General features: G+C 39.6%; 2 protein-coding genes across 2 annotated transcripts; both read right to left on the bottom strand.

Moving 5' to 3' along the window:
• Nucleotides 1-897: 897 nt before the first annotated feature.
• LOC108076842 (chymotrypsin-like protease CTRL-1) lies at nt 898-10,722 on the bottom strand. Its single transcript, XM_041775773.2, has 5 exons — nt 10,503-10,722; nt 10,397-10,436; nt 10,157-10,335; nt 9,774-10,099; nt 898-1,185 (listed from the first exon to the last, which is right to left on the bottom strand). The coding sequence occupies exons 1-5, from the start codon at nt 10,720-10,722 to the stop codon at nt 898-900; spliced, it is 1,053 nt and encodes a 350-aa protein (XP_041631707.2).
• A 1,074-nt stretch (nt 10,723-11,796) lies between these two features.
• Nucleotides 11,797-12,945, bottom strand: LOC138927880 (serine protease grass-like). The gene is made up of 4 exons (XM_070283216.1): nt 12,729-12,945; nt 12,624-12,663; nt 12,386-12,564; nt 11,797-12,260 (listed from the first exon to the last, which is right to left on the bottom strand). The coding sequence occupies exons 1-4, from the start codon at nt 12,943-12,945 to the stop codon at nt 11,797-11,799; spliced, it is 900 nt and encodes a 299-aa protein (XP_070139317.1).
• Between the last annotated feature and the right edge of the window lie 1,877 nt (nt 12,946-14,822).

The following is a 14,822-nucleotide window of genomic DNA, read 5'->3' as shown; positions in this document are numbered from 1 at the left end:
AGTTTTATCAGCGCTTAAGTTTTGGCTTTGTCCCAATTAATACAGCAAGAAACTCACATACAAGAAATTAACACATATCTTTATGGATGCAGGGAAAAGGTAATGAAGACAGATAGTGCACAAGTTGTCCTGTGTTATCCGGCCAGCATTTGTTTTGTTTTGGTTTTGTGGGCTAATTAAACCAAACCCATTTCATGTTTTCATCTTGGAAAGATAAACGTCGCCTTGCAAAGCCAAAGAATTGGCAGATGTTAACCGAAGTGAGCAGGGAAAACTTCCACTTATTTAATGGCCAGAACTTTCTTGTGTGTGCAATAAATATGAAGGGATGACGAGGAGGGGGAGCGTCCTTTTTTGAAATATCAAACAGGATTTCTCTGACGCTTCGTTTTGTTTTATTCTGTGAAAATGTAGTTCTGCTCTTAGCTTAATTGCTCAAAGTTTTATTGAAAATATCTTAATAATTTTTCCGACTAAAATTTATAATATTAAATATTTTATATAAATTCTTTTTAAAAATTTTAAGAGTCATACTGAATTAAGGATATAGAGTGTAATATAATAGATCCTGTCATGGCCCATATTAACTGGCGGTTGACTTGAAATAGTTGAAGTACGTTCATCTTAAGCGGGTTTCGGATAAGCTGCAACTGAAGGCTTTCAAACTGAAAGGATAGAAAAATTTGCTGCGTAAATTAACAGCTTATTACCAAGCAAAAATAACTTATAGAGTTCTGCAAACTGGAATTAGAATTTTACATAAACCAAATCTACTCACGGACTGCTCCAGGCGAACATTCAAACCAGGCGCAAACAAAGTTCGCTCCTCCAAAAGACGAATCATCTCTTTGTGGTCATCTTGAATGCGGAGAGCCATGATGAGATTGAGGAAGCCAGTCATGTAGGAGCATAAGCACCATGTAAAGGACAATATAAGACCTCTTGCTTAAAGATGCTATAGGTTGTGTAAATGGTGCCCACCGTAGATACGTAATTCCCGGAGATCACCATCAGGAATTGTATGCCAAACACCCTGTCCAATTGGGTTACAATCGACTGCAGATGGTCCTGGACCTTCGCTATATCCTCTAGTTGATCAGCCAGGGTGCAACACTTGGTCATGAAGGCTCCCTTTCGGGAGGGACTAAGGCTTAGGTGCTTGCTTTCCTTGATAACCTGTTTTAGCTTCGCATTAAGCATGTATATTGTCCTCGAATGCACAGCATCACTATATAATGCTGTGCCAATAACAGATTGAGAATGGCCGACAGCCAAAAATGCAGAACCATTCCTAGGAAAACATTTGTATCTGCTTGATTTTTGGTCCCCAAAGGGAAAGCCACTCGAAAATTATAATATTTAATTTAGTTAGACATTTAAACAAATAATCCTTAACATATGTCAGCCAACCTGCAGTGTTCCTCAGTAGCGTCACAGAGAATACGACATAATTGTATAGCTGATGCGTCCCTTCGAAATGTACAGTAAAAGTTGCCTTTCCTACTACCTTGAAGCTTATAAGCATAAGAATTAAGACATTGCCTGCGATGGCATAGACAGTGCTCCGAGTGCTTCTGAAAACGCGTCCCGTCCGCCAGTCAATTTCAAAGTTGCTTACTCCAATAATGTGGCCATAATAGTAGCCTGTCCGAAGCAGCAAACTGACCCAGTCGAGAATTTTTGAGAACTGACTGGGGTCTAAATGTTGTTCCTCTCGGAAGTGTATTAAATTAAGTTGGCCAGAGTCTAGTTCCAGGCAGGCAGAGATCTCCTGATTAATATGGAATGTCAAGGGTAATAAATGAGGGCGGTGACTTTGAAAAAGTAAACGTTGAGATAATACAAAAACAAACTTTATTAAATTTTATACATTTCTGGATGTTTTCTATTAAATTACGTCATCATTGTGAAATTCTAAGTGCATATGATAGCTCTAAGTGTACGAATATTTGTATTTTTAAGTATTGGCTATATGCTTAATTTTTTTTATATCCAGACATTCCCATATTAATTCATTTCTTTTTTGTTTTCGTTTTTTATGGTGCATCATTGAGCAGCTGCTCAATAAAATTTGTCGCATCCGATTGCTGGCTCATCTTTAAGGGCCACCACTCGCTTTAATAGTTATCCCGATCTCCTGTCAGGAGGTGGGCAGGGATGTATCCGCTCCTTGGGCGCGGGATTGTGTGTGCTTGCAGCAGGTTGATTTATGCGTCGGGCCCGGACAGGAGGCAAAAATAACACAGTCAAGTGCATGGCAAACACTTGGCCCTAGACGCCGCCTCTGTGGCTGTGGCCACTTTTCCCACTTTTCCTTCGCCCGGTCCCCGATTTTCTCAGGCCTCTCCTGAGCCCTCTGACCCTCCCTTCCGCCACTTGGCCACTACTTGCTGGCTTTTTGTAATTTTTCACATAGGCAGCCGGGCAAATGCATAAAAAGCCAGACAGCTGAGCATAAAATATTGTTGTTATATGAAAAGCAGCACCGCCACAAGAGGCAGAGGGGAGCAGGAAGACTAGGATGCAGCGGAATAAGAAGAAAGGACTGTCTTATGATTGGCCGAAGATTTTAATTCCCTTACACTAATAAATATTTTCAGGAGATCTTAGTGTAAATATTAGTAAAATGTGGTTTACATTGCACACCATACAGCAATAATAATTTTATTTATGAAAAATAAGTTTTCTAATTTATATTTTTTTCTACTTGATTGGTATCTTAAAATATCTTTCTGATATGTAATTGATCAATTCCATTTCAAAGTTGTAACTAGAAACAAATTGTTACTTTTCTGTAACTATTTTTATAGGAATTAACTTTCGAGCCTGGGGCAGGGTATTAAAATATATAAGGATGCCGGGAACAGCAGCTGCATTGCTGCAGACTGCGTCTGTTGATGTTGCGCTTTGAATGAATGAAAAATGAAGTAAGCCCGAACTCGAACCGAACTTACTGAACCCAAGTGAACTGAGCTTGGCAAATGTCGCTTGCCAGCCAGTTAGGCTGCGTTTTGCCACGTCATACAACAAGAAAATAAATAAAAATAGCACATAGAAAAATACATTTTACTTGTAACATCAAATTTTTAAAATAATTTTTGTGTAATTTAAACAACTTCTTAATCATATAAGAAATATAAAAATATATTATTTATAAAAGAAATACATTTTCTTGTAACACAAAGCACCTGTTTATATTTTACAGTCTCTAGTGTTTCTTACGCAATGTTTAAATTTCTTTCAAGAGTCTTCGCATGCCACAGCAGCTCACCAACTGGCTGTAAATGTTTGATAAGGTGCATCCATTGATAGAGCCGGACAAAAGTTGTTGTGAAACTTTGGCTAAAAAATGCACAGACACATGTAAAAAGAAGGGTTAGGAATAACAAAAAGGGTTATGCTGTGGAAGGTGTGCTTTCTCATGTGTTCAAAGGAAGCTGTAGCTGCATTTGTCAATGAATTCAATGAACTCCACTCTATTTAGATTTATTCGTTCGCAAACGATATATGAATATTTATTTATGAGAAATTTCTCAGTTATTAAGTGTACTTTTTTACGATATAAATAAAGTTATCCCATTGAACATTTCTGCTGGCTCAGGTTATTCAAGGAAAATATCTCCAATTATTATTTTTGGGGTAATAAAAAATCAGCTAAACCACGAAAACTAATATTAGCTCGAAGCCGAGCAGCTGCTCGTGGGATGGCAGTATGTCACATCCAAGCGCTAAATTGACACGCGCCACTATTTAAGGGGAAGAAGGTCTGGGCGGGATGGCGGTGAAATCGGGGGAAATGAGCTCATTGTTATGGCTGCGACTACAGCCGACTGCTGACGCTCCAAATGAGCGGCATAACTCAATGAAACCCCATTGTTGGTGCTGTTGACGCTGCCGCTGATCCAGGCAGCCGTGCACATATTAAATAAGCAATATAAACAGCCCCACAGCCGACGGGCACACGGGTGCTGAAAAGGTAAAGCGGGTCAGGTTGGGTGGAAAATCGGGGCGGAAAAGCGAGCCGTGCGGCTGCGGGTTTACCGCAACATAAATTATGGCAAACGCTTGGCTGCCTCATCACTCAGGCATCGCGTAGTTTGTTGCGTATTTTATTAGCCGCGTATGCGCGTCGACAGCGACTGGCATAATTTCACAGCAAATAGCTTGAAAAATTTGCATACGCAAATATGTGGGGATTGGGCAGGGCATGGGAATGGGTTCCACCCTCTCAGGATTCCGGGGGGCTGGGACAGACGGAGTTACAGCCGGGTTGACCTGTGAAGTAATCGTCAAGGCAATGTGCATAGCGTCTAATTGAAACTGTGTGGCTGCTCAAATTGAGACAATTATAAGCAGCACCGACAAAGGGAGAGAGTCGAACCGGAACCGGAAATGGAAAGGGAAGGATGTGGTGGAAAAATCAAGCCCGCAGCACAATAAGCTTGTCAGATTGCATTACTAAATTAATAAAAGAACTTACCCTAGAGGCTTAAAAAAATATCATTCTTTAGGATAAACTAAATAATCAAATACAATACAATATACAATATTTTCTCGTCAATATTTTCGTTTTGAACACAAGAAAGAAAGAAAGAAATCACAAACATTTCAAGTGCCATACTGGCAAAATGCGAAAAACCAGAACGAAATTTGGGCATAACAAAGAGTTGCAAGCAAAGTCTTCGTTGTTCTTTCGTTCTTATCTTGATTGCCAAGCAGATGCAGAGTTTTCAATTTACATTTCATTTACTGCCTAGCTGTGGTGTGCGTATGAGTGTGTGTTTGCGTTTGCAAAGGAAATTAAATAATTGAAAAATAGTGCAAAAATAAATTAAACGTCAAGTCAAGGCGAAGGCAGAGAGCATACTGAGGGAAAACAGAGATTTAGGGTGTTGTAAATCTTGGGAAAACTGTCAAAAGAACTAGGGGTAAGCTTAGTGAAACAGTTGAAAAAAAAATTAAATTAAAGGAGAGGAGAAGTTCTGTATTTATTGCTTACAAAAAAACTAGCTGCATTTTATAAACATTCAAAAATTGATATGTGTAACAATTCATATATTTTTCCACCTGTATTAGTGCATTGCTGGTCTTTGGTTTTTGTGGGCTTCTCCTGTTCGAAGGACATTAGCATAAAAGCGTCACTAATACACAGCTGCCGAGAGGCCAACAAGAAACACTTAATGAAGCAATTTTTAGGAGGCTGCAGCAGCATCAGCAACTGCTACAGATGCTGCATAAAAAGCAACAACTTCCTGCTAAAGCCAGAAAGCTCTTCAACGTATGCTGCCAGCCTCGCCCCATCCCAACCCCTTCAAAACCCCCATAGGAAGCCCACCTGGAACACCCCTCTTCTGCGTGGGAGCAGCAGACTGCACTGTTTGCTTGTGCAAAAGTGTGTACAGGTGACTTAATCAACATGCAACTCATTTTGTTTTCCATGCAGGTGCATAGACTATGCGGCCACGTGTGTGTTTGCTTAGGAAGGGGGCGGCATCAGGCGGCACTCCGTAGGCGAAAGGCAATGGGAGGGACAGGTGCCCAATGGCAGGTATTTAGCTAAAGCTCTGCCTAGTTGCATGTGAAACTGCACGGCACTGTGGCAGCAACTCGGGTCGCATGTATAAGACACTAAATTGTGTTGATATCAACAATGAGCCCGAAACATTGCTCCTGCACGACTAAAGGTCCTGAGTGGGTCGGGTCAGGACAAGGACTCGCACTCGAAGGCCTCACAGGATCCGGGCCGGCAGCCAAGACAAGGATACACCAGCACAAGTGCACGGCAAGAAACATGAATTTTCATTTTGACAAAATGATTATAAACGAAATGATTTGTTGTTTAATAGTTTCATGTTTTTATTTTATTTCTTAGAGTATAATGTTACAATCAAATCGTTCGTTTATTAATAAAAACTTTTTTTTTGGAAAATTTTTTAAACTTTATTAGGATCTATTTTGTAAAAGTTGTTAAATTTGATCCACAGCAATTTTCAGTGCTTCCGTTCATAGATGTGGGAACGTGCTCAGAGCCCGGCTCAGTTAGGCAAATGCATACAAATGGCATCTCCATCTGCCTTCGGTCCGCGCATAAGTTTTCCTACTAACCTGTCACTAACACCCCATCCCCTAGCGGTTTCCCTCACCCTCCAAGCTCAGCCAGCAAGTTGCGGAAATTATGCACATGAAAAGTACGCTTTGAGGCAGGAGGTGTGCGTTTACAGTCCTGGCAATAGATACTTTTTGGCTATGGACAACATATTGATGATGCCCAGCCAGGCAACTTAGTAGTTGACACCAAATCTCCACACCTCCCCCAAAAACACACATCTTCCAATATAGGGGATGACTCTGGGCCATTGTTTGGCGAGGGAAGCAGTGGAATGGTAAGGGAACCAAGTGCAGAAGTCACTTAAAGGTGGCCCTCGTGGGATTTCAGCAAATTGTCGATTGCATTTCGGCAGTAAGTTGGCTTCAATTAATTGAAGCTGGCCAAGAATTTTCCGTGTGAGTGTGTACGCAGGTAGGTGGTGATTACAGGCAATGAAAAATTATTACGTTTGTTTGGGAACTCTTGAATTTCAACGAGTGCACTTGAAAAACAGGGAAAGGTTGCTAAAACCAGAGGAGGTTTAAGAAAATGGGGATTTATTAATGTTAAAATTAAAACTTAGTAGCATCATAATTTATAATAATTGCAGATTATATTTACTTAATATTTTTATATTGGAAACAATGTTTTTTTTAACTGTTTTCATTTAGAAAATCTTCAAAAAACTATACCTAATGTCTTGTTTGTGGTAAAATGATTTATTTGAATTATAAACATGACTTTTTATCCACTTGAAATTTACAGATTTCCAGCCAGATTTTGCTTGAAAATTACTAAAAGTTTGTTGTCTAAACACATAATAAATCCTCTTTTGCCCAAGCAATTTGTAGGAACTCTAGATTTTGACTTTGTTTTGAGCCACGGATGGCAGAAACTCCATCAAATAAACTGGCATATTAGAGCAGTTGAAGCGCAGTTGAGGGGCGGTGGGAAAATAAAAATACAGAGAAGAAAAGCGAGTCAACGAGCTCGGCTTGGGGTCAAGTGTGACATGGCACATTCCGATTCTGGCTCGTTGCCGGCTGTCTTACCTGTCAGGTGCAACACTTTGGCTATTAGAACGCAAAATTTAACAATGTCGCCCGGCGGATCTCAGCTCAAAGCCCCTTGCCCATCGCCCATCGCCCATCACCTGGGGGATTCCCAGGTTTGGCTCCCTCTTTGCCTGTGTGTGTGCTTCGGTGTAAGTGTAACGCCACAGGTCATAAATTCAATTTGGCTAACAAACACGTTGCACTCACACTGGCACACACACACACACACACCTGGAAAGACAGTTGCAAGTTGGGTGCTGCAACATGTGCAAAGTTGTTTGCCAGAGCAATTTCTCATTCCAGAAAATGGCTCCTGGAGATGTTAGTCTTACTTTTCCTCATCTCGATACCCTACAAGAGGAGGGTTTAGGAAAGGGGTTTATGGGTTAAGGAAAGGTCAATTGGGTCGAGCAATATGGGACTCTGTAATAATTATCTGTGCGGTATTAATTTTAAATTCACTTTTAGTTTAGTTTAATTATTTATTTGCTCTCCTTCTCGATAAGAAAAGGTATTCTAGAATAGGTATCTTCAAAATAAAAAATATTAATACCACAATTTAAAGGGGTAACTCTTGGTCGGTTTGCCTTTCCTTCCATGTTTTTTGCTGCATTTTTCGGTTTCAGTTTGTTAGTTCTCGGTGAAATCAGAACCGTAAACTAATTAAGATGATTAAAATCTTTTGTTTTGCTCCTCATCCCATGACTTGCACGAAAATAACAAAAAAATAGAATGGGAATATATACCATTTGGAAAAATGCTGCCCAGAAAAAGGCAACGTAAATTTGATTTACAAAAATGTTCCATTTAATTTTGCTTGTCAAAAGGAATCTGTTAAAATCTATACCGAAAAGCTTGGATGGAGAGCGGCGTAGAGAAAAACTTAAATAATATGAAACTGGCAAACGGAAGCTGGAGCAGCAACAAATATCCGATTAAATTATGCTCAAAGTCAAAAGCGCAGACAAAACTGGCCAACAAACGTTGGCCGGCAACCACTTTGGGCCAAGCCGGTTGCATCAAATAAGAAAACTTTTACGGCACACTCTATCTCCAGTTGCTCGCCCTCACTCTCTGCAAAAATAAATCAAATAATTCAATTTTAAGCTAAACTTATTTTCGTATTAAAAATGAAAATCAAATGGAAGATAAAAAAGGATCAAGCTGTGCTGGAAAATGCTCTTATGTGGACTGAACCTCCTCCGTCCCATGTGACAGTGGGCGTGGCCGGCGGCCATGCCAACGCATAAAACTGCAACCGCATGTGGGGCTGTGTCTGGTATTATATACACACACGAGCGTGGTTCCTATCTGGCAGTATGTGTCTTTTTATACCCTACAATCGCCCAGTCAGACTAAGAGAAGTTTTCTGTTTAGATGGCTATCCAAATTAAGGTGGATTTGATGAGGAGCTTTAAGAACTTTTCAAATGTGCCTGGAAAAATGGGATTTCGAATTTTCCAAGTTGAGAAATTATGGACAGTCTTAAATAATGTTCGAGTTTAGAAAATGTGATTAGAAAATGTATAAAATTGATAAACGTTTAAATAGTGGATATTTTAATGGTGCTGTCTACTTACTATTTCAAAGCGCTTATTGAATGTGTGTGTGAGGGTCCCTTTTCGAGTGTTTGTAAGTCATATCCTTTTGCAATTTTCGTCGTTGTCGGCCACTAACCTCACTCATATACCAATGTCCATGGGTGTGCCAGGGCGAGAGTGCGAGCTGCTGCTGCTGCATGTGTGCGTTGCATGTGGCCAGCACAATAAAATTGTTTGTCGTCCAAAAGGACCTCTCTCGCTATCTCCCTTCCTCAGCTGGTTAGGAGATTTATGCGGGCCGAAAAGCAGTTGACTTCTCTCACTCGATTTTTATTTTTGGCCGCCTGCAAATTGCATGAAAGTTAAGCAGTTCAGTTCGGTGTCCAAGAGCTAATGCCGCGCCCCACTGCACAAAAGCCACAATAATCGGAAGGATAAAGGATCGCCTGGTGACTGGGAAACTCCGACAGAGCGAGAGGCAAAATCAATTAACAGTTTTCAAGCACCGCAGGCGGTCCTTAAAGTTTTTCCCATCCAGACCAGACCGCAGGTAACTATTTTCAAATATCTTTTTGCTGGAAAATTGAATATTTCCTTCAGGTAGCTTGAATATTGCAGTAAATAGCTTAATTTAAATACATGTTTATGGCAAGGTTAATTTGAGGTGGTGTCAAAAATAGACTATTAAACCATTAACTTTAACTAATTGCTTTTGTTTAATGACAACCTGACACTTAACCTTCTGCGATTAAGTTGTCTGATTACTAATACCTAAAATTCTCTAGTATTTCAAGACATTAAAAGCAGAATCCTTATCAGCAACTGAGTGAATAATGGGATCAACCCTCGGAGTTCATTAAATGATTTATAGCACATGTCTGTATATTTATACTTGGAAGAGAATGTTGTTATATTTCGTTGGAATTCTGAATTATGACAATAGATTTTTGTTCGCTGATAATGACATCATCCCGCAGCTTTGCCAAAAAGTATTCAATTTGAACCGCTTGAAAAACCAAAAGTTTAATTTGATTGTATCACTTTCCAGATCCAATTAGTATAATTCGGGACGTATGTGTACACTCCTACGCCTCTGCAATGGCTATCGCCGAAGCTCACTAGTCCCAACTGCACGTAGAAGGACATTTCGCCGATCGGCAAATGCGTCACCAGGGGGCCACCAGAGTCGCCTTGGCAAGTGTCTGAATTACGCGTTGCAGCGCAGAATTGGTTTTGGTTCAGTGAGTCATTCAGTCTCGAATTGCAGAAGCTGTTGCTGTAGAGGTAGAGTTTCGTGGTTTGGAGAACCCTGGCAATAGTTCTGTTCTCGGTCCTACCCCAGCCAAAGGCATGGAACTCATGTATCGGAGGCAGATACGTCGGACTTCGAACAAGGCAGACGGGTTGAGTGTTAACTGAGGAAGGAAATGTGTAAGTATAAAATACAAGATGCCAATTTAGATATGACCTACCGTTGAAGATTATTCTTCTGTTCAATTTAAGCAGAGCTATGTCATTAGCTAAGGTTATGTCATTGTAGCCAGCGTGAAGTATTGATTTCTGGATGCCGTAGATTTCAATGCTGGGAAAACAAGCTGTACCGTCGCAGTCGGGGTTCGTCCTGGTATTATACTCGCCCAGGCGCACTTTACTAAATCGCAAAAAGGTTAACTTTCAATCTACAATTTTCAATTAGACGGAAAGCTACTCACAGGTCTTTTTCCACACAGTGACCTGCCGTAAGGATGTATCCTGAAAAAAAAAAAAAAAAACAAAACACATAAATAGAGAAATACTAATTGAATCCGGAATACTAACTTTCTGTAATGATGGATCCGCCGCAATGAAAGCTGGAGTTTATATACAAATATGCCATAAATGGAGCCATTCCCAAAACGGCCGTTTGTCCATTAACGATCCTCGGAGATGGCCTGGGATATGATCTTCCGCAGTTCTGCCTCATAAAATATGTCAGCACTCCCTGCTGTTGGACAACAAGACAGACTGTAAAGATAAGACCAAACTTAATCCCGGTCATTTCGACTGAGGATCGCCGTAACTGAACCCATTGGCGATGTCGCCGCTCTTTAAATATTCCCCAATTCGGCTTATCAGTCGAATTTGGATTTATATTTCGCGGAATTGAGATTTTATAACTTTCTTATAACCATTCCCAATTGGAGGGTAGCCACAGGCGTCCGATCCAGTGGATCCAGCGCAGATCTGGTTGTCACTCAGGCTTGTTCTAAGCCTCTTATTACATAGATTGTATGGGGAGTGGGTTTGTGGACTGAAGAGCTGTAGAACCGGCGAAATAGGTCAGGTCCCAGCTGAAGACCTGGTATTCAGATACTATGGGCCATTCCTACGATATAAGAGCAGGCAGATCGGCTGAATATGTATTGTAAAAAAGAATAGGTAATGTGTGTAGTTTGACAAGATGAGAGTCGTAGTTATTATGGTAGTGATAAACTACCAATAAAAATGATGTTTCTGTTTAATTTAATCAGACCTATGTCAGTGATGTACCGAGCTCAATATCGAAGTCTTGAGGGCCAATCCCAAAGGAGCATCTCTTCCTTCCGTGATTCTACTTCTTGATGTGTCATATAGTCCACTGTTGGAGTACAGGAATTGGGCCTTGATTTCGTCCTAAAGGAGAACAAATTAGGCTCCAAAAACAAAGCCGAGCCAATTCGAAGTAATTTTCGACCAAGGTTCGCGATAAATAAATACTGAAAACAATCTAAAGTGTTTCTTAAATATTCATTCGAATTGCTTATCAGTTAAAAAGTGTTACATATATTTCGAGGAATTTTCTGTTCTATTTAAATGGATTTCATAAACCATTTTAATTGATCTTTCGTGATAAATGGGTTTTTGAATTGGCTGTTTCTGAAAAAATCATTTTTTTAAAGTCTTTGACAATAACTTACTGTTTTTTCGGAATGTCAAAAAGGTCAGCAACAAGTTATTTTTATAACCCAAAAGCGATCCCATAATGGTTATATATTCTATATCACCAAGCGAAACGATTTTGCAATGCCGAAGTAATTATATTTTATGTATGAACAGAGTATTGCACTTGGCGATAGACTATGTCTGTACCAGATCATATGCTAATTATAAATGGCTTTCTAGTAGTTCTCCAGGGAGTCCTGCGAAGCGGGGCATCGGTCCATACTCTTCGGTCCATACTCTGCATCGTAGACACGATCCAGTCGCTGTAATTCGGAACATATGTGTACGTTCCAGCAGTGTTGCACTGTCGGGAGCCGCGGCTCACTATTCCCAACTGAATATACCGACCATCTTGGTCAGTAAATACCAGCGGACTGCCGGAGTCGCCGCCACAAGTGTCCGATATCTCTGATCCAGCGCAGATCTGGTTTCTATCAAGAATCCTAAACGTTGTGCGGCAGTTAACTTTGGGATAGAGCCTCAGATTTGCAGTCTGTAGAACATGCGCTTTTTCTTTATCATAGGGGTTGGTCAAGCCCCAACCAAAGACCGTGTAATAGTATATTGTTGGCACATATTGAGGACTGAGGAATAAACAGATCGGCTGTATGTGTTCTGGGAAATGGATTGTTATGTGATAAGTATACCTATATTGGTGTTTCTCCTTTAGCAACATAAAATATGCGTATTTCCACATAATTATAAAGCTAATAAAGCATCAAAAACACTTGAAAACTTACGCTGGAACTCGATACTTTGGTTTAATCTGAGCAGAGCTATGTCATTTTCTTGAGTGACATTATTGTACTGCCAATGATATACCGTATCCGAGATGGCAAAGTTCTTATGTTCGGGTACGCATACCATGTCCAGGCAGTCTGGGTTCATTCTATCATCGTACTCGCCCAGGCGAACTGAACTGGATAATGGAGGAAACTGAATAAGGAAACGGTTTTAGTCAGAAGAAATGCTACTTACAGGCCATGAGCCAAGCAATGTGCTGCTGTAAGGACGTATCCTGGAAACGACATTAAGAATATAAATTTTCCAAGTAAGCACAAATATCAATGGTGAAATACTTACTGTCGCTAACGATCGAACCGCCACATTGATACTTGTTGTCTTTCATTACGTACACCATAAAAGGTGCTTGTCCCAGCAAGCTATTTACTCCGTTCATGATCCGAATTCCTGATGAGTCAGATAGTCCGCAGTTAGGGTACACAAATATGGCCTTTATTCCCTGTTGAAAGAGTAAAAGCCAGGCTCCAATGAGAATTCCAAACCAACTCGAAGTCATTTTGGCCGTGCTTCGCGTTGACTAAACACTTTGAACGGTTGTCGTCGCTTGTTAAATATTCTTTTGAGTGCGCTTATCAGTCAAATATTAAGTATTTCATGGAATGATCATTATGTCAAGAGGTTGCTGGGTTATTTTAATCATATTTCTTAAGATTTTAAATATTATCTTTTTACATTTTTTTTTTTAAATTTCTTAGAATTTATTACTCTAAAATATTTTCATTTAAATGGCTAAATAGAGCTTTTATAGCAGGTCAAGCTACTTTCCTTTACCAAAGTTCATAATAATATCTACTACTTATCAGTATTTAAATATTAATTACATACGCAATCAATCTTAATCTAAATCAATCTAAAGTAGAATGAAATTAAAACACAGGCCTTCTTTTAAGTTTCTTCTTCTCTTCCAATCGATTTCCTCTATTCCCCCTCTCATCTGAACTGCCTTTTTCGTGGTATTGTCCATTGTCTGTGCTTATAAATAATAAATAAATGTTTGAGTGCACCTACAATCAACCCACAAAAAGAAATGCACACACATAGGAGAGAGCACAAGGCCTTGGCAAGGTTGAAGAAAAAATTCGAAATAAAATTTTTCATAATCGAAAACGTGACTGTAATTTTTGAGCTGCCTAGACAAATTGCCATTGAAATGGCGTTCTTCAATTCGAATTCCATTCTTTCAAAATCTGGAGTAAAAGAACGTAAAACAAAACCCATTTCGATATTGATACAACATTTGTACATCAGAATTTAAAATAAAACAAGAGTTTTGCCTATAAAATATTAACAAAAAATATACATCATTCAATAAGGAAATTCATGCAAAAGATTAACTGATAGTTTGTTTTGGGATATTTAATTCATAAAGATATCTCATCTTAAAAGTTAAGTTTTCTCTGGTTACCTAAAACCAATCTTTTCGTTTTCTGGAACGTTATTTTCTTTTCGAGGGGTTTTTCTCCTGGTTTCGATTTCTGGTTGGACGGCTTTTGTTCGAATGAAAATGCGATTTGCTCTTTTTATGATTGGCATGTGTTAATAAATTTTCAGGGCTCATGGCGATGAGTGGCACGTCACGTTGTCCATGCCCCATCTACAAAATTTTCTTTTCACCCCCAAAGGATGCGTGTGTGTGTGTGGGAGAATTGACACGTGTTTTGGGTGTCTTTCCTGTAAGAGTCCTCCTTGCGAAAGTCCTGTAAATTAGCCGCACACTAATTTTGTGCTTCGGTGAGCAAAAGTTTTCTTCAAGAAGTGATGCGAAAAAATTACGAGATCTTGTTGTTGACGCGATGACAGGATTTGTTTCATTTTTTTTTATCAATAGTATAAATAATTCAACTCAAATGCCAGTAGCTCAATTTTCGTTTGGGTAAAAATAAATAACCTACAAAAATATAAAAAACGAATTCCGGTTTTATTCCTATCACCAAAAACTTCATGCCAAATTAACTTAAAACGTTTTTTGCATACGCAAATAAACACGATGAATGGGGTCGGGGAATGGCAAACATTTCCCTGATCTATTTATGCTATGAAAATACCTAAAAAATACAAGCCAAATAATACCAAATGGAGCGGGAATCCAAACACGGACACACACACACACACACTGGAAGGGGGAGCCTATATAAATAAATTTTCATTTCGTTTCGCATTCATCAAACATTTTGACAATTTTATCTCCATGGGCGTTCAAGTGTCCTTTATTTTTCGGAATTTCTTTCTTTTTTTATTTTGCACTGGCCCTTCTAAGCGACGGCCGTTGGGCAGCCAAAAAGTAAATTTATGTTATGTTTTTCGGACCCAGAGCCATTCTCACACCCACTCCCGTTTCCCTGCGCATTTTCCCTGCTATTGCCATGCAGGAAA

Source organism: Drosophila kikkawai, chromosome 2L, assembly GCF_030179895.1.
Source record: "Drosophila kikkawai strain 14028-0561.14 chromosome 2L, DkikHiC1v2, whole genome shotgun sequence".
Classification (NCBI taxonomy): domain Eukaryota; kingdom Metazoa; phylum Arthropoda; class Insecta; order Diptera; family Drosophilidae; genus Drosophila; species Drosophila kikkawai.
This window is presented reverse-complemented; position numbering and strand designations above follow the sequence as displayed.